Source organism: Capricornis sumatraensis, chromosome 9 (genome assembly GCF_032405125.1).
Source record: "Capricornis sumatraensis isolate serow.1 chromosome 9, serow.2, whole genome shotgun sequence".
NCBI lineage: Eukaryota > Metazoa > Chordata > Mammalia > Artiodactyla > Bovidae > Capricornis > Capricornis sumatraensis.
In genome coordinates, this window is record NC_091077.1 from 22,881,628 (window position 1) to 22,902,147 (window position 20,520).

Consider the following 20,520-nt stretch of genomic DNA (forward strand, 5'->3'; position numbering starts at 1 on the left):
TTTTCATGAGATTCAGTTTTTTTTTCTTTTGAGGACCTAGATTTTGGTGGTGTATCTAGAAAATCTTTGTTTAGCCTAATTGCATAGTTTTCTCTTATGACTTTTTCTGGATGGTTTCCAGTTTGAGCTATTATATTTTGGTCTAGTCCATTATGACTTCATTTTTGGTTTTGTTTTTGTTTCTCTTTTTTTTGTGTTTTTGCTTAAGAATAGCCGGTTGACCCAGTGCCATTTTAGAAGGCATTGAATTGCTTTTGTTGAAAATTAGTTGACCATATGTATGTCTGTTTGCTTTTGCTGAACTAATGTTTACTCTGTTTCATTTAACTATTTTTCTATTTTGGTACTAATCTTCTACCTTAATGATTGTGGCTTGTAGTAAGTTGTCAAATCAGTACCGTGAGTCTTACAGCTTTGTTCATTTTTAGAGTGATTTTGCTTATTTTAGGTTCTTTGTTTTTCCATATGAATGTAAGGATATGCTTGTTTTATAAATCCTGATAGGATTCTCATTAAAAATTATTTATTGTTTATTTCATAATAGACTATTTTTTACAGCAGTTTTAGGTTTACACCATGGAGTGGAAGGTGTACAGATTTTTCATGTACTTTCTGCCCCTGCTCATGCATAGTCTACACCATTATGAGCTACTCTCACAGAAGTGGTACATTTGTTAGAGGTGATGAACTTCACCCAAAGGACAGTTTATATCAGGGTTCACTCTTGGTAATGTACATTCTTTGTGTTTGGACAAACATATAAAGCTGTATTTTCACCATTACAGTATTATACAGAGTAGTTTCCCAGACCTCAGATTCCTCTGAATTCTACCTTTCTACCAACCCCTGGCTTTTTTATAGGTTTGCATTTTCCACGGTGTCATATAGTTGAAATCATACCATGTATAATGTTTTCAGATTGGATTCTTTCACTTAGAAATACATAATACGTTTCCTCCGTGTCTCTTCATAGCTTAATAGCTCATTTCTTTTTTTTTTTTAATAGCTCATTTCTTATAGCACTGAATAATAGTCTGTCATCTGAATGTACCACAGTTTGTTTATCCAATCACATGCTGAAGAGTATCTTGGTTGCCTCCATATTTTGCCAATTGTGAATAGTTGCTATAAACATCGAGGTACAAGTGTTTCTGTGGATATAAATTTTCAGCTCCTTTGGGTAAACACCAGGGAACATGATTACAGAATCATATGGTAAGAGTATTTTTAGTTGTGTAAGAAATTGCCAAACTGTCTTCCAAAGTGGCTGTACCATTTTGCATTATTAGCAGCAATGAATGAGAGTTCTTGTTCCTCCACGTCCTTTGCAGCATTTGGTATTGTCAGGGATCTGGATTTTGGTGTTTCTGATAAAGTGTATCTTGTTACTTTAATTTGCATTCTTTGCTTGAGTGTCTGTTAAGGTCTTTCACCCATTTTTAAATTATGTTTTTGTTTTTGTATCTTTGTTTTAAGAGATATTTATATGTTTTAGACAACGATCTTTTATCAGAACTCAGTTCAGTTCAATCACTCGGTCGTGTCTGACTCTGCACGCCAGGCTTCCCTGTCCATCACCAACTCCCAGAGCTTGCTCAAATTCATGTCCCTTGAGTCGGCGATACTCAAGTAGTTAAACACGTACTCTCCCCTTTCACTTTCATCAAGAGGCTCTTTAGTTTTTCTTCACTTTGTGCCATAAGGGTGGTGTCATCTGCATATCTGAGGTTATTGATATTTCTTCCAGCAGTCTTGGTTCCAGGTTGACTCAGTCTTAATTCTCAGAGCCAGTGGGCTCTGAGAGCCACCCTGTTGACCAGTGCTTCCCTGTGGAGAGGCTGGGGGAGCACGGGGCCCTCAGCAGCGGAGGTGGGAGGACCCAAGGGTGGGTAGGAGACCTCTTAGCAGGAGGGCGAGGACCATGTGGGCTGCCCCGACCCACTAATACTTCACCATTAGTACCAACTCACCCTCCTGGGGACAGCCAGAGGCTCTACCAGTGGGACAGTGCTGGAAATGGGCCTCGAATGCTCACGCCAGCTCGGCCCCACAGAGAAATATTTAATGAAGCATTATTATTAACATCAATACATATGTAAACTTTTTTGAGAAATGGAAGAAGGAACTTTTCAATCTCTTTTAAGAATATAGTATTGTCATGATGATGTACTATTGTAAGAAAACTGCATTTCTCATGAACATACGTGTAGAAATTAACAAAATAATAGCAGACCAAATCCATGAATATATTAGAAGTATTAGACATTTGTGATCAGGTTGGGTTTATCCTAGGAATGCAAGGAAGTTTAAAATCCATAAAACAGTTAATGTAGTATTCTCCATTAGTAAAAGAGTGGACAGAAGCTACATGATCCTTTCAGTAAGCAGGAAGAAAAAAATATTTGACAAAACTCAAAACTCGTTCATGATAAAATTTTTTAAATTTAGCTATATGGAAGGAAACTTCCTCAGTAACCCTTGTCTAGGACATGTACAAACATTCTTTGCTGTGAGAAGTTTTTAATTTCCATTTTTTCATTTATATCTCTGATGCATTTCTAATTTTTGATTAGGGTATTAAAATCTTCCTTTTTTCTGTATTGATATATGGTTGTTTTGTCACTGCTGCTACTGCTGTTGCTAAGTCGCTTCGGTCGTGTCTGACTGTGCGACCCCATAGACGGCAGCCCACCGGGCTCAGCCGTCCCTGGGATTCTCCAGGCAAGAACACTGGAGTGGATTACTACTTGTAGATAGTATCTTTTCCCTCATTGAATTCCCTTGGCACTTTTATCAAAAATCAGTTGAACATATATGTGTGGGTCTGATTTTGTTCTCTCAGTCCTGTGTTATTGATCTATAAAATAATCTGATGCCATACTGTCTTGAGTATTCTGCTGCTGCTAAGTCGCTTCAGTCGTGTCCAACTCTGTGCGACCCCAGAGACGGCAGCCCACTGGGCTCCCCCATCCCTGGGATTCTCCAGGCAAGAACACTGGAGTGGGTTACCACTAGCTTTATAAAATTACCATGAAATGTAAAATAAATATTCCATCTTCTTGTTTTCCAAAATTAGTTTAGTTATTTTAGATCTTTTACATTTCTATGTAAATTTTATAATCATCACGTCAGTGTCTCTAAGGCAACTTGTTGATTACATTGAGTTTGTAGAACATTTCCACCCATAAATGAGGTATATCTTATTTAGGACATCTTAATTTTCTTGTCCGTGTTTTATAGATTTTTTAGTTGGCAGTTTTATAGAGATTTTGTGCATGTTTTTATAAACTTATCTCAAGTATTCTGGTTTTCATTCTATCTTTAATGGAATTAATTTTTTTTCAGATTGTTCATTGATAATATACAATAAAAGCATTGATTTTTTAATATTGAGCTTGAATCCTTCAATCTTGGTAAATTCACTTGTTTCTTTAAAAAAAATAATAATAATTTGTCCGTACCAATTTAATTTGTGCCACACTGCTTGCAGTCAGCGTCTTAGTTCCTTGACCAGGGATCAAACCTAGGCCACAGCAGTGAAAGCCCTGAACGCTAACCACTGGACTGGAATTCCCTGAAAACAGAATGTATAGCATTTACTTAATATACAGTCATGTCATCTCCAGTGCAGCTTTTCTCATGCCTTTCTTGTTTAAGTTATTGTTCTAGGAATTCAAATAGTTGGAGTATGTTGCTTTACATCAGTACTTTAGCTGATAAATTCAGAAGGAATGATACAATTATAAAATGGCTTTTTCAGTAGCCCCTAATAACACTTGAGGTCTGGTCACCAGTCAAAAAAGGATACTAAATCTAATAGATGGAAAATTGATAGGAAGATTTATAGTATTGTGGGCATATCAAATTGACAGTGTCTGAAACCACTCACTGTTGTTAACACTACTAAAAACTGGCACAGTCAGACATTATGTGTGTACCTATGTGATGTGGTAGAATATTCCACTAGTTCTTAAAAAAAAAAACAAACTTCTGTTTCTCTGTTGAATTCATGTTTATCTCACTTTCTTAAACATTTGGAGCATACTTAGAAATAGCTGTTTCAGTGTTGTCTGTTGATTCTCTCACTGCTGACAGCTGTAGATCTGTTTTTATAGATTGGTTTTTCTTTGGCTATGGATCATATAGTCCTCTTTGCATGATATTTTTTTGTTTTACTGGATGTCAAATTTCTGTGTTGCTGTATTCCAACACAGATTTCTGTGTTGCTGTATTTTAGAAGGCAATGGCACTCCACTCCAGTACTCTTGCCTGGAAAATCCCATGGATGGAGGACCCTGGAAGGCTGCGGTCCATGGGGTCGCTGAGGGTCAGACACGACTGAGTGACTTCAATATCATGCATTGGAGAAGGAAATGGCAACCCATTCCAGGGTTCTTGCCTGGAGAATCCCAGGGATGGGGGAGCCTTGTGGGCTGCTATCTATGGGGTCGCACAGAGTCATACACAACTGAAGTGACTTAGCAGCAGAGTAGTATTAGGCTTTCTTCTGACATGTAGTTCACTTAATTGGAATTTGTTTGAGTGTAGCACTTCTTTGGAGAAGGCAACGGCACCCCACTCCAGTACTCTTGCCTGGAAAATCCTATGGACGGAGGAGCCTGGTGGCCTGCAGTCCATGGGGTCGCTAAGGGTCGGACACGACTGAGAGACTTCACTTTCACTTTTCACATTCATAAATTGGAGAAGGAAATGGCAACCCACTCCAGTGTTCTTACCTGGAGAATCCCAGGGACCGGGGAGCCTGATGGGCTACGATCTATGGGGTCATACAGAGTTGGACACGGCTGGGGTGACTTAGCAGCACTTCTTTAGACTAATTTATCACATTGCAAAGGAAATCGATTTCTGAAGATCCTACCCAATGTCCCGTGTATTATGTGGTCTTTCCACATAATACAAGTTATGTAGAATACATAATACAGACTCTTTACCATCTGAGCCACCGGGAAGCCCGGTCTTTCCACACCCCAAATCTGTCTCTGTCTTTTCAATTCAGTGACACTGGCAGACTGCTCGGTTTCTCCCTTTTTGCATTGTGGCCTGGAGATTACCTGTAATTAGTAAAATTGGGATATTGTAAGGGTCATCTTAGGTTTTCAATTTCCTCTCTAAAGCATCCATATACATGCCCTGCCTACTTTCCAAAATCTTGAAACTGTTGCTTAATGTGTTTTGTCTGATTTTCCTTTTTTTTTGTTTTTTTTGCTTTTTCTTTCATGTAGGAGAGTAGATCTATTCCCTGTTATTCCATCTTGAAAGTAAACTTTTACATATTTGCTTTTATTGTTTTATGTACTACATAAGGTAGGAGTTTTGGTGGGAGGAAGAACAACAACAAAAAAATACAGGCTAGTGCTTAAGGAAAAACAGCAGGGATTTTTTTGTTATGTTAAAAAGTAAGTTCATTTGGATTTTTATTAGTATTTTGTTGTAAACTAATATTTGTATATAATCATATACTTTGGAAAGTTGACATTTTTATAATAGCTTCCTTGTAAGTATATGCTATATCACTTCTTTTATTAAGCCCTATTTTCAATTCATCAATAAAATTGTATAGTTTTTTATAAGTGATTTCTGTATTTCCTTATTAAATAGTTTATATTTTGGTATTTATAGTTTTGCTTGCATTATTAGTGGAATTTTAAAGTTATTTTTTATAGTGTTTTATTTATATATTTTATAATTAACCATGGTACTTAATTTCTATTTTATAGTATTTTTAGATTGCTTTTATTACATATTAAGTATGTTAACCTTTTGTGTGTCTAGTATTTTTTTTATACCCCACCTTTTAAAAAAAATTCAGTTCTTTTAAAATGAAAATACCAGTATTTTCTTTGAGTGCTTTCTTCTTTTGATTTGCATAGAATTCTTTCTTCCAGACAAATACATAAAAACTCAAATTTTCTTTGAGTACTGCTGCAGTTTTTATTTTTTCCAAAGAGCTATCCAGGGCCTCTAACACTATTTTTTTTTTTTTAATGAGTCACTTCTGTATTTTACTTCATTTTTTAATATATTCAAGTGATAATATCTTTAAAGTTTTTTATGTCTGTTATCTAATATCAGTTTCAAAAATTTGTTATTAAAAAAAATCTTCCATAATTTTAGCGTTACTCTTCAGTAGGTGTAGTTTTGGGGCTCCCCTGGTGGCTCAGTGGTAAAGAATCGGTCTGCAATGCAGGAGACCCAGGTTCAATTCCTGGGTGGGGAAGATCACCTGGAGGAGGGCATGGCAATCCACTCCAGTGTTCTTGCCTGGAGAATCCCCATGGGCAGAGGAGCCTGGTGGGCCACAGTCCATGGGGTCGCAGAGTCGGACATGACTGAGCGACTCAGCAGCAGCAGCAAGTTTGGTTTTTCTTTAATTCAACACATACTAATAGCTGTTCAAAATTTGAGATTAGGTAGATATCTTTTATAATCAGTTTTAGAGACTGGTTAAAGGCAGAATTTTTAAAATAATTATCACACTGTGTATTGAGGCCACATATCTGGGCAAGTAAAAGAAGGGGTTTTTTTTTGTTTGTTTTTAAGAAAATCTTGACGTGATAGAATCACAATTTTTTGGTTAACATCGAAGTTTTTTTGGTTCATTTTTTTTTCTGTATTGATACATTTTATAACCTTTGCTAAAGAAATATTTTTCTGTTTTTATAGTTTTGGTAAGCAGTTTGGAGGAAAAAGAGGATGTGATTGTCTTGTATTAGAACCTTCAGAAATGATTGTGGTAAGAACTTTAAAAAATGTTGAATTCCTTTTTGTTACGCTTGACTTTCAACTTTAAATGTAGTGATCTTTTAAATACTCAAAAAAGGTTCCATTAATGTGACTTTTTAAATGTTTTACTAAGCAGCATCAAACCGTATATATTTATATATACCTAGTTTGATGCATTTTCACCCACTTAGAATATTTTTTCTGATTCTTGAGAGAATTTGAAACATGATGCAGTTATATCTAAAGTATTACCAATTTGGTAATTCCTTTACTACATTAACCAGAAAATTTAAATAAGAGCTCTGAAAGGGAACCCTGACTTTCCTATTCAATATAGGTAATAATCTTTGAGCATCTGTGTTCTGTACCCTGGACTTAAAGAGATAGAAAAAAAGAGACACAATTATATCTAAGAAATGCTTTACATTTTAATATTTTAAGAGTATGTTTAAGGATTAGTTCTTTACTTTTTCCCAAGAAAGCTAGGTAGTTGATTTAACTTTAGAAAATAAGACTCTTTTCCCTCACCATTTGAAGAATCCAGAACACAGCTCTCTTTTACCTTGTTCTGAGATGACCTTACTAGGAAACAGCTAATACTGAATGGACGCTTTGTCCTACTAGCATCTCATGTAGATGATCATGTCATCTGATTTGATTTAAACTATTGAGAAATGAGGCTGAATTCTTAATATAGCCTTTTAATATCAGGGTTCAAAGCTAAACTACTTTATTTCATAGTGTTATAGTCAGATTGACATCTTCAGCTAGATTCTGTGATCTCTTTGCCAAATTGGATCATCTACATTGTCATGAGCTTAGTGTCCTAAATTTCATATAAGCAACTGGATTTTAAGCTCCTCAAAGGCTGAGATCAGTTTTTTTTTTCCATTTGTGTCTTCGATAGTATTGCAGAATACTTCCAATATAGTAAATAAATGTTCAGTAAATTTTACTGGTTCTCAAGTTTGTTCAAGGCTTAGACTGTGTATTGTATTATGTTTATTTTCTTTAAGTGTTGGTATACATGGCATATCTATTAAGGCCTCAGAACTCTTTCTTTTAAATAAGTGCATTGAGAGACATGCTACGAAGACTGCTTCAGGCAGTAGGGTTTTCTCATTTATTTGTGATGTGTATTTCTCATGCTTTATGGAAAAAGAATGGTGCTTTTGCCATAGTGTTTTTGTATGCAATTGACCCTTAGACAACATGGATTTGAACTGCTCAGTCCACTTATGCAGATATTTTTCAGTAGTAAATTCTGCAATACTACAGTGTGGTTGGTTGAATCATGTATACAGAGGGCAGACTATAAGTTATATGTGGATTAAGCAACACCTTGTACATACTTTTGTTTTATTGTGGTAAAATACACTTAGGGAATTTACTATCTTAGCCATTTTTAAATGTAGAGTTCAATTTATTAAGTTAATTATTAAATTTATATCTATCAATTTTCATTTTTAATTAAAGGGAAGAATTGTACTTATCTTGCCCCAAGCCTGGAGTTAACCTTTTCTATGAGGAGATCTGCTTGCTTTTAGTGGAAAGCAGTATTGAGATGCCAAGATCTGGCAGCTGATTGTTTTCATTGCTTCAGGTGCCTCAGTGCTTGTAAGGCCTTTCAGTGAACAGAGCTAGAAAATATACATCTGAGTGTATATATATAACACACACATACATACACACTTACATATATATACCTCTGTATTTATTTCTTTTATATATATCTATAAAACCTAGAGTTAATTCTCATATTCTTTTATTTGTACCTTCTTTCACTAAATGGTGAGAAACTTGGTCTCCATTATCATCCAAATATTTACCTAAGACAGTTTTAAAATTGCTTGCTCATAACAGTGTAGAAAGCACCACTAGCTAGAGTGTTAACATATACATATATACTTATTTCAAGTGTACAATTTATTGATACTACAAATGTGTACCACTTACAACCTATCTGTCTATCAAAATATAAAATATTTCCATCACCTACCTTACAAAGTAAGGAAATATTCAGAGAATTATAGGGGCCTTGCAGAAGGACAGAGAAAGGCCAGTGAGAGAACTAGATTAAAGGATCTCCCTTTGGCCAAATATGGGACTATGAGAATCCAAATAAAAATGTGTAGTAATTAATGGTACCTTCCTGTATAATAAAGAATTTATAAATTCTAATATGAATGAATGAAAAGGAGAATTCCTTCCTGATAGTCAAATGCCAACTAATATGTCTTAAAGGAATGACTCAGTTAGAAAATAATTGTGTGTTAGTCGCTCAGTCGTGGCCGACTCTTTGCAACCCCATGGACTGCAGTCCACCAGGTTCCTCTGTCCATGAGATTTTCCAGGCAAGGATACTGGAGTGGGTTGCCATTTCCTTCTCCAGGGGATCTTCCCAACCCAGGGATCGAACCCGGGTCTCCTGTACTGCAGGCAAATTCTTTACTGACTGAGCTACAAGGGAAGCAAATGTTCGTTGAGAAATGGGATACTTACATAATCTCATTTTTATCTCCCCGCAAATCATTTATGAAGGGAAAAATTACCAAATTTTTGATGGGGAAACAGAAGGATATGATACCACTGTAACAAAACTTATTGCTACTGCCATCAGTATAGACATAACGTGATACCATACTACTCCTGATACAGTGCACTGAAGAGGACAGGACATTATGTCTGAGAAATATGCCTGCTGGAAGTGCATGCCTGAAACTAATCATTAAGAAATATCAGACCAAAAAGACGTTTTTCAAATTTCTGGCTTATATTCTTCAAATATCCCAATGTCAAGAAACATCACAGAAAAACTGAGAAACTGTTTCATGTCAAAGGAGAAAAAAAGATATAACTAAATGGAATGCTTTTTATCTTGCTTCAAATCTTGGAGGCAGGAGAGGGTCATAGCTATAAATGATGATGTTGGCACAGTTGAGATCTGAACTTGGACTGTGGTCAGTGGTCCCCAGCCTTTTTGGCACCAGTTTCATGGCTGACAATTTTTCCAGCCACTAGGGTTGGTGGTGATGGTTTTGAGATTATTCAAACTATTACATTTATTATACACTTTATTTCTCTTAATATTACTACATCATCTCCACCTCAGATCATCAGGCATTAAATCCCAGAGGTTGGGGGTACCTGAGTTAGATACTATTGAATTTCCTCTTTTTGATTATTTTTGGGGGGTTGTATAAGATAAAGTCTTTGTTCTAAGGAAATACATGTTGATACATTTTTGGGTCAAGAATCACTTTCTCTTCAATTTATACTCAGTGTTTCAGAAAAAGTATGTGCATATATACAATTTTTAAAATCACCCCAAAAGTCACATCAACTGTATATTTTTATGATTGGTAATTTTTTAATTCCATAACTCTATCATATTGATGAGCAGCCTAGGTAAAAATGCATTATGAGTAATAGAAAATAATCTAAAATAATATTAAGATTTTTCTTTCTGAAGTTCTTGAGGATTTTATTTTCATTCCACCATTTGATGAATCTTAATTTTGTTTTTTAGTTTTTCACTACTGTTACATCCTTGAAATACAAAATTGTACTTAACATTTTGTAACAGTACAGATCTTTGATACCTCAGTGTATCTTTTAGGTGAAATTATTTACAGTTCATAAAAATGCTTGGTCCCAGTGTGTACTTGGACAAGTATGTACATATGTATTTGGTCTGAGTATACATAAAGTAACATGTTTACTATTTTGACAAGTGCTATCAAATGGTTTTATTATGTATATATTTCTACAAATGTCATGAGTAACTGCTGGTGATTGGGAATGCCTGTTTCTGAACACCTTCCTTGTTACCTGATAGGTTAATCATCTCAATCTGATACATAATAACGAAATCTTATTTTAATTTGTGCATATTCTCATACGCTTTACAGAAGGCTTATTTTTATTATCCATGTCTCTTTCCAGTTTTTCTACTTGGATTACTCTTCATTTGTGTTCATAAGAACTTTGTATTACTATATAAATGAACACTTTTGTTATAAGAGGTTGTATATCATTTTATAACTAGTCTAAAGTGAATTTTGCTCCTTGAAGAGGTTCTCTCAGGGTTACTTGAGATGCTGTCTCCCGGGCTTGAAGTCCTAAAAACTTCCTACCAAGTAAAACATAACTCTCAAAAAATTAAAGTGAATTTTGTGTCTATTATAATTTATTTTTTTTAATCTACTGAGTTTTTAAACTCACAACTTTTTGGTTTGAAGTCATACTAGAAAGACCTGATGACAGGATTATTGAAGTTTTAAAATCTGTATTACTTTATTGAATTTTATCAGTTCATTGTTTTAAGTAAACTTTTAAGTCTTCTTCTGGGCAACTGAAGACAGTGGTAAACACTTAACTGTCTCCAAATAAATTTCTTCCAAAAGCAATGTAGTAGTAAAAGCAGGGTGTAAGAAATCTATGCACAAACCGTGCCCACAAGCTTGAAAATAGTTGTAAATATAAAGAGAGAAATCACCAGTTCCCAGCTTGCTATCTCTCTCACTTCATCTCTACTCCCAACCCTCCAACAAAGCTTTATGATGAGTAAAGGCCAAACCATCCAGATCTATAGAAAACCCAGAAAATGGAAGTTAGTAAATGGAGAAATGGTTGGCCTACATTGCAAGAAGACTAATTCTACACTAAGTGTGAAATACGCCTGTACCTGTGCGTGTGTCAGAACAGAAACTACGTTATTTAAAATTATGAGTGATTGCAGAATAGTCATCTACATGCAGAGTTCAGGATTAAGACAAAAGGTTTAAAAAAGGGAACAAGCTCCCTTTGGCATTTAAGTGCTAAAGAAGCACGTGGGTAAATTTTAGTTTCCTGCAAGCTGAAGTGAACGCAAAATCAGGTTTTGCACCTCTGCTTCCACTAGCAAAATGAAAAAAATAGCTTAAAACATCTGTCCTTCAAAGTATTTGACAAAAGTGGAGTGTGCTTAGTCACTCAGTCATATCTGACTCTTTGTGACCTCATGGACTGTAGAGTCCATGGAATTCTCCAGGCCAGAATACTGGAAGTGGGTAGCTCTTCCCTTCTCCAGGGGATCTTCCCAACCCAGGGATGGAACCCAGGTCTTCTGTGTTGCAGGTGGATTCCTTACCAGCTGAGCCATAAGGGAAGCCCAAGAATACTGGAATGGATATCCTATCCCTTCTCCAGGGGATCTTCCCAACCCAGGAATTGAACTGGGGTCTCCTGCATTGCAGGCAGATTCTTTACCAACTGAGCTGTCAAGGAGGCCTGTTTGACAAAAGAGGTGCTATTAAATGAGGGATTTCATAAGACATCCTAGTATCACAAAAAGGTAAAAAAGGAAACTTGACAAATCTATGTATCAATATTATAAAAATGATAATTCTTACATGTCAGCTAAGAAAAAGTTTCTCCCTATCCTAGTCATGCAGATGAAAAGTATGGCTGCACTCCAGACAGAATTAAATATATTCAGTCAAATAATTGAAGTATTAAAAAACAAAAAGCATGTAGAATCAGAAATTTAAAAACCAAGAAAAGAAAATGCTTCCCCTCCCCCTCCAAAAAAAGAGTAAAAAGAGTATAAATTTAGTAAGGAATGGATAACAAATCTTTTAGAAAAAAATAAATTGTAAGCTTCTCCCAGGGAAAATCAAGTCAAATGAAAATTTAATAAGGTGTATCAGAGAAGGTCAGGAAAGAACCAAGTAAATGAAAATGACACACAGGATAAAGTAAAAGTGTCAGAAATATGGTTACATACTTGAAAGTCACTAAGAGAGCAAATCTTAAACCATCTCACTACAAAAATGGTAATTGTGTGACATAGAGCTGTTAGTTAAAGCTGTGGTGGTAATCACCTTGTAATATGTAAATATATCAACAGTGTTGTACACCTTAAGTTTATACATTGTTCTGTTAGTCTTAAAACTGGAAAAAAGGTGTCAGAGAAAATAGTGTGAGAAATAATTGTAATAAATAAGGAAAATAATACAAGGATTAAAGGACATTTTAAATGTTTAAGTACAGAAGTGATCCTAAAATAAAAATACAGGTCTTCCTAGGCACCAAAAAAAATTTTTTTTATTAAAAAGCAAGGAATACCTGTTTCTCAGAGAAATAAGTATAACAAAATACACCTAAAATATTGTCACAGAATTGAGACTGAAAATAGATTAGTCATACCAATAAATGCAAATGTGCTTAATCCACCTTAAGGCTACACCTTGAAAATTTTAAACCTATCATCAAACAACTTTCTGTCAAAGGATAAGTGAATACACACTGAATTGATAGAATTTGCAAAATAACCATAGTAAAAATATACTATCAACCTATGGAATATATCAACCTATGGAATACATCTAAAAGTGCTCAGAAACTAAAGGGAATAAAAAGCAGACAATATGAACCAACTCTCAGGAGATCCAAATATTACAGATAACACATAGATATTTTAGCGGAAGATTAGAAAATATAAAATGAAAAAATTAATCCCAAACTCTACAACTTGAAACATAACTTAAAATCTCATCTAGGTTAAAGAGAAGGTAAAACTTAGCTGAATAGAGACTTAGGGAATTGAATGATAAGCAGGAAGAAGATAAGAGTCACCTCTTTAAACAATAGTGGTTTGAACTGGGCAGGTCCACTTACATGTATATTTTCGTTTTGTGCACACTACTGTACTGTGTGATCCACAGTTGCTTGAATCTGTGAATGTAAGAGCCAAGGATACAGAGGACCAGCTGTAAAGTTACACACAGATTTTAAACTGCATGGAGGGTCAAGTGCTACTATGCCCCGCAGTGCTGAAGGGTCAACTGTATACAGGTCCAAGGAAAAATAAAATAGAACGGAAGATAGACAGGCAATAGAGTGAAAAAGTCGGGTTTTTTTTCCCCCTCATTTTATTTTCTGGACTAATTTTTTAAAACATTGAAATATGGTTAATTTTATAGTTAGTGCTGTATAGCAAAGTGACTCAGTTACACATATATGCATTCTTTTTCATATTATTTTCCATTATGGTTTATTGTAGAATATTAAATACAGTTCTCTGTGCCATACAGTAGGACCTTGTTGTTTACCCATTCTACATATACCAGTTTGTATCTGCTAATCCCAAACTCCCAATTAATCCCTCTCCCACACTTCCCCCTTGGCAACCACCAGTCTAATCTCTGTCTGTGATTTTGTTTCTGTTTCATAGATAAGTTTATTTGTGTCCTATTTTAGATTCCATATGTAAGTGATATCGTGATATTTGTCTTTTTCTTACTGACTTCACTTAGTATGATAATCTTCAGTTGTATCCATGTTCCTGCAGATGGCATTTTACTCGTTATGGCTGCATAAGTATTCCATTGTGTGTATGTACCACATCTTCTTTATTCATTCATTGATGGACATTTAGATTGCATCCATGTTTTGGCTGTTGTAAATAGTATTGCTGTGAACACAGGGGGATGCATGTATGTATGCTTTGAATTATAGTTTTGTTTGGCTAGATACCCATGAGTGGGAATGCTGGATCATATAGTAATTCTATTTTCAGTTTTCTGAGGAACATCTGTACTGTTTTCCACAATAGTGTAGGAAGGTTCACTTTTCTCAACACCCTCTCCAGCATTTATTTGTAGACTTATTTGGCCATTCTGAGATGACACCTCATTATAGTTTTGATTTATATTTCTCTAATAATTAGTAGCGTTGAGCATCTGTTCACATGCTTGTTGGCCATCTGTATGTCTTCTTTGGAGAAATGTCTCCAGATCTGTTGGGTTGTTTCGTTGTCAAGTTGTATGACCTGTTTGTATAATTTGGAAATTAAGCCCTTGTCGGTCACATCATTTGCAAATATTTTCTCCCATCCTATAGGTTGTCTTTTTGTTTTGTTTATGGTTTTCTTTGCTGTGCAAAAGCTTGTTTGATTAGGTCCCAGTTGTTTGTTTTCATTTTTATTTCTATTCCTTGGGAGACTCAGAGTGAAAAGGTCATATCCTTGTATAATTGGAGTCATAGAGGACAGGAAGGAATAACCATATTATTATAAGTAAGAGATTTTTCCAAAACCAAAAAGATGTCATCTCACAGATTTTAAAACTCTACAGGATGAACATAAACTCTAACAGGATAAATACAAGCTACGCATAAGCACATCATAGTAAAACTATTGAAAACAGAAGTAAAGAGAAAGTCATAAAGCTAGAAAGACAGAAGAAAAAACACTTCCAAAGGAACAGTGGTAAAATACAGCAGTGATTTTACCTTCATTAGTTCCAGAATTTAAAGATTTTCACATAGATGCTAAGAAAATGTTTCATTCAGTTCAGTTCAGTAGCTCAGTCGTGTCCGACTCTCTGCGACCCCATGAACCGCAGCACGCCAGGCCTCCCTGTCCATCACCAACTCCCGGAGTTCACTCAGATTCACGTCCATTGAGTCAGTGATGCCATCCAGCCATCTCATCCTCGGTCGTCTCCTTCTCCTCCTGCCCCCAATCCCTCCCAGCATCAGAGTCTTTTCCAATGAGTCAACTCTTCCCAAGAGGTGGCCAGAGTACTGGAGTTTCAGCTTTAGCATCATTTCCTTCCAAAGAAATCCCAGGGCTGATCTTCAGAATGGACTGATTGGATCTCCTTGCAGTCCAAGGGACTCTCAAGAGTCTTCTCCAACACCGCAGTTCAAAAGCATCAATTCTTCAGCGCTCAGCCTTCTTCACAGTCCAACTCTCACATCCAGTGTTTCATTAGTAGACCAGAACTCATTTTACTAAAAGAAAATTTTTCAGGCAGAAGAGAATCTCAGATGGAAGCACAGAGATGTGGAACAAAGGACAGTGGACAGAATAAATATATGGGTACATGTAAATGTGTGTTGGGCTTCCCTGGTAGCTCAGGGAGTACAGAATCTGCCTGCAATGCAGAAGACCTGGGTTCAATCCCTGGGTTGGGAAGATACTGTGGAGAAGGAAATAGCAACCCACTCCAGTATTCTTGCATGGAAAATCCCACAGACAGAGGAGCCTGGTGGGCTACAGTCCATGGGGTCGAAAAGAGTCAGACACGACTGAATAACTAACACTTTCTGCTTTCAAATGTGTGTTGCCTACAGGTATGCTTTTTTTTTTTTATTGCATATTCCTAATAATTTTTTTTAATTGAAGGTTTGTAGCAGCCCCACATCAACCTAGTCCATTGGTGCCGTTTTTTATTATTATATTTGTTACAATGATCTGTGATCAGTGATCTTTGATGTTACTGTTATGCTTGTTTTGGGGCACCATGAACCGCAGCCATATAAGATGGTCGGTAAATGTTGTGTTTTGACTGTTCTACCAAACTGACTGTTCCCCCATCTCTCTTCCTATGCCCAGGCTTCCCTCTTCCCTAAGACACAACAATATTGAAATTAGGTCATTTAACAACCCTACTATGGCCTCTATGTGCTCAAGTGAAAGGAACAGTTGTCCATCTCTCAGATTAAATCAGAAGCTGGAAATCATTAAGCTTAATGAGGAGGGCATGTTGAAATTAAGATAGGCTGGAAGCTAGGCTTCTTACAAACACTTACCCAAGTTGTGATGGCAAAGGACAAGTTCTCAAAGGAAATGAAAAATCTTTACAGTGAACATATGAACAGTAAGAAAATGAAACTGCCTTATTGCTTATAAGGTGAAAGTTTTAGTGGTCTGTAGAGAATATCAAACCAACTATGACATTCCCTTAAGCCAAAACATAATCTAGCGCAAGGTCCGAACTGTCTTTAATTCTGTGAATTCTTCTTTTAGCTAAAAGGCTAAAAGAAGTGAGAAAGATGCAGAAGACATGTTTGAGGCTAGCAGAGGCTGGTTCACGAAGTTAGGGGAGCAACACTCTGCATAATAGTTATATAGAGAACACTGTATCAACAGTAGAATGCATCTGCTTTTCAGGTACACATAGAATATTTTTAAAAGTTGATCATAGGTGGAACATCAGACTCAAAAAAGGTTTTAAATTTTACAATTTATAGTTTTTGACCACCATGGAATTAATTTAAAAAACAATTACAAAAACAGAACTGCAACAGAATACAACTTGAAATTTAGGAGTATATATTAAATCAGTTGTCAAAGAAGAATCACTGTGAAAATGAGAAAATATTTCTAGCTGAATGAAGATGACATATCAAAATGTGGAATTCAGCTTACATCGTTCTTGCTGAGCAAGAAAGGTAGCGTTTAAACCTTAATGCTATGAGGATTAAAGGCTGACATTACATGAGTTTTCACATCATGAAATTAGAGAGCAGCAAACTATACCAACATAAATGAGAAGCAAAGAAATAATAAAGATAAATATTAAAATCAATGACCTGTCAAGCAGACTTAAGAATCAGCAAAGGCGTAAGTTGGTTCTCCAAAAAGAATAATAAAATTGATAAATCCCTGTCAAAAATAATCAAGAACAAAACAGATATTACATAACCAGTGTCAGGAGTAAAAAAGAATATAGTGCTATGGATCTAATGAACTTAAAAAAAAAGTAATAAAGGATGTTATGAATATTTTAAACAAATAAGTTTGAAATTTTAGAGTCAAATTCCTCAAAGTACACAGCTTAACAGAACTGGCACACACTCTTACACAAATAGAAAATCTGCATAATCCAATATCTAGAAAGAAAATGAACCTGAAATTAAATAGCTTCTCATTTAGAAATTCAGACCCACATGGTTTCACTGATAAATTTTTTAAACAAACATTTAAAGAAATGACACATAAAGTCTAACAGAAAACAGAAAAATTGAATATGTTTCCTTAGCCCAGTTTAATTTCTTTTAATTGAAATACTTTGAAAGCAAAACCTAGCAATATTACTCAAAAAGTATTACAGGTCATTTTTTTTTTTGATGAAAGTATATTTTAAAATTTTCAAATATTAGAAAATCAAATCCTAGTGATACATATATCCATACATATGGCAGAGTTGAATTTATTTCCAGAGCTATGGGATTGATTTAGCATTTGAAAATCAGTGTGATTCATTATATTAATATCATTAGGGGGAAAAGTGAGATGATCATCTCTATTGATAGAAAAACAATCACTTGATAATACTCCAAGTTCATTCATGAAGACTTTTAAAACTTTTAGCAGGCTAGGAAAAGAGGAGTGCATTTAGGCAAGAGGAAAAAGATTTGAAATGAAAATATAAAACTGTCACAAATGATGTGATTTGCATATAGAAAATCAAAAGCCGCATGTGAACTCTAGGAATTAATAATCATTTCAGCAAGATCTTTCAGTACTTGTTCATATACAGAAATCAATTCTATTTGTATTTACGAGTAATAAAATATTAGAAAAATAGAATTTAGTAAGCAAATCACTTATGCCAAAACATCCATATTCATCAGAATAAATCTAACAAAAGTATAAGAGATCTCTATGAAGAAAACCATAAACAAAATTTGGGCTGTTAGCTCTAAGTCAGTTGAAAGAATCCATTTTTATGACATAAATTGTCTCCATATTGATATAAAATTCAATGTAATCCCCATGAAAATCCCAGCAGATTGTCTTATGGAGATTAAGAAATTGACCTGACATAAAATTGGGTTGACCAAAAAGTTTGCCTGGGTTTTCCCATAATGTCTTACAGAAAAACGTGAACTTTTTGGCCAACCCAATGTTTATGTCAGGTAATAGTTTCTATAGTAACTGTATTTAATACTGAGCTTCCCAGGTGGCACTAGTGATAAAGAACCTGCCTTCCAATGAAGGAGATAAAAGAGACACAGGTTCAATCTTTGGGTCTGGAAGATACCTTGGAGTGGGGCGTGGCAACCCACTCCAGTATTCTTGCCTGTAGAATCTCATGGACAGAGGAGCCTGGTACAGTCCTTGGGGTCGTAGAGTCAGACACAACTGCAGCGACTTCGCAGGCACGCATGCATGCATATATAATACTTTAGCGTAAACCAAACAATTTTCAAAAACTTTGCTTTTAAATACTCTCAAAAAATTCAGCTTGAATAAAAAATGAGATGCCACGTCCTCAAATAAGGAGGACCTTTATCATTCATAAAGGTATTTCTTTTCCTTAGATTATCTTGTAAATTTAATTAGAGTCCAGTGAAAACTACCATCAGAATGGTGGTGGTTTTGTGCCTAATACATTTGGAACAATAAAAAAGCAAGAGCTTGAACAAACCTGAGAAAGAGGAGCTCTTTTGTGGGACCTAGTAAGTTTTAAAAATAGTTAAAATAATTCAGAAAAGGAAAAAAAAATGTACTCTTAAAAAACCTGAGTGAATTTAATATATGTAAAATAGTTGGTTTAATTCTACTGGGAATTTTTATTTCTGGTGACTTTGTTGTTGTTCAGTTGCTCCGTTATGTCTGACTCTTTGCGACTCCATGGACTGCACCGTGCCAGTCTTCCTTGTTTTTCAGTAACTCCTGGAATTTGCTCAGACTCAAGTCCATTGAGTCGATGATGCCATCCAGCCCTTTCATCTTGTCATCCCCTTTTCATCCTGCTGTCAATCTTTCCCAGCATCAGTCTTTTCCAGTGGGTTGGTTCTTTGCATCCGGTGGCCAAAGCATTGGAGCTTCAGCTTCAGTCCTTCCAATGAATACTCAGTTTGATTTCCTTCAGGATTCACTAGTTTGATCTCCTTGCAGTCCAAGGCACTCTCAAGAGTCTTCTCCAACACCACAGTTCAAAAGCATCAATTCTTCAGCACTCGGCCTTGTTTATGGTCCAGTTCTCACATCTGTACATGACTACTGGAAAAACCATAACTTTGAATATATGGACCTTTGTGGGCAAAGTGATGTCTCTGCTTTTTAGGATGCTGTCTAGGTTTGTTATTTCTTCGGAGGAGCAAGCGTCTTCTAATTTCATGGCTGCAGTCACTGTCTGCAGTGATTTTGGAGCCCAAAAAAATAAGTCTGTCACTGTTTCCATTTATTTCCCATCTGTTTGCCATGAAGTCATGGGACCAGATGCTGTGATCTTAGTTTTTTGAATGTTGAGTTTTAAGCCACCTTTTTACTCCTCTTTTACCTTTATCAAGAGGCTTTTTAGTTCCTCTTCACTTTCTGCCGTAAGGGTGGTGTCATCGGCATATCTGAGGTTATTGATATTTCTCCTGGCAATCTTGATTCTAGCTTTGCTTTATCCAGCCTGTCATTTCGCATGATGTAGTCTGCTGACTTTAAAAAACACTATTTTGTCCATGTCTTTTTAATGGGGTATCCATGAGGAGTGAAGGAGTCAGTAGTTTTTTAGTAGTAATGGCAGTATTATAGAAGTTTTTTATATGTGTCTGTAGAGACACATTACACATAATTACATATGTGTATGTCACATGTAATTATAATCAGTATATACATAAACTTATAAATCATCTATACATACATCACTAGGAACCAAGATTATGTAGTATCAGGAAATTGATGGTAATGTTAATACTGTTAAAGCTATTACATATATAAATACACATGTGTATAGTATGAAGAGAAATGATTTGTTAATAAGATTTGTAATTAATATAATACAGTTAGTAATATATATGTTAAGATCTTTAAGAGTCATTTTTCCCCAATGACTAAGTAAAGCTATAGGGCAAAATTTGAATATATCATCATTTGTCTTAAAATTATTTCCCAGGTTGGTTCACTTTATGAAAAAGTGTGTTTCTTAGGGCTGTTCATTGAAAAAGCTTAGAAGTAGTTTTATTAATTCTTTGTGGCTATAAGAGCGAGCCCAGATTATGGTC

The 20,520-nt window shown here is 35.4% G+C and overlaps 1 protein-coding gene across 5 annotated transcripts in view; it reads left to right on the forward strand.

Annotated features, from left to right (window-relative positions):
* Window positions 1-20,520, forward strand: part of RAPGEF6 (Rap guanine nucleotide exchange factor 6) — a 208,947-nt gene that overhangs the window by 43,744 nt on the left and 144,683 nt on the right. For all 5 annotated transcript variants that reach the window (XM_068979511.1, XM_068979509.1, XM_068979513.1 and 2 more), the window contains exon 5: window positions 6,685-6,754. In XM_068979511.1, the coding sequence (XP_068835612.1) occupies window positions 6,685-6,754 (70 nt within the window). The remainder of the gene's footprint in view (window positions 1-6,684; window positions 6,755-20,520) is intronic.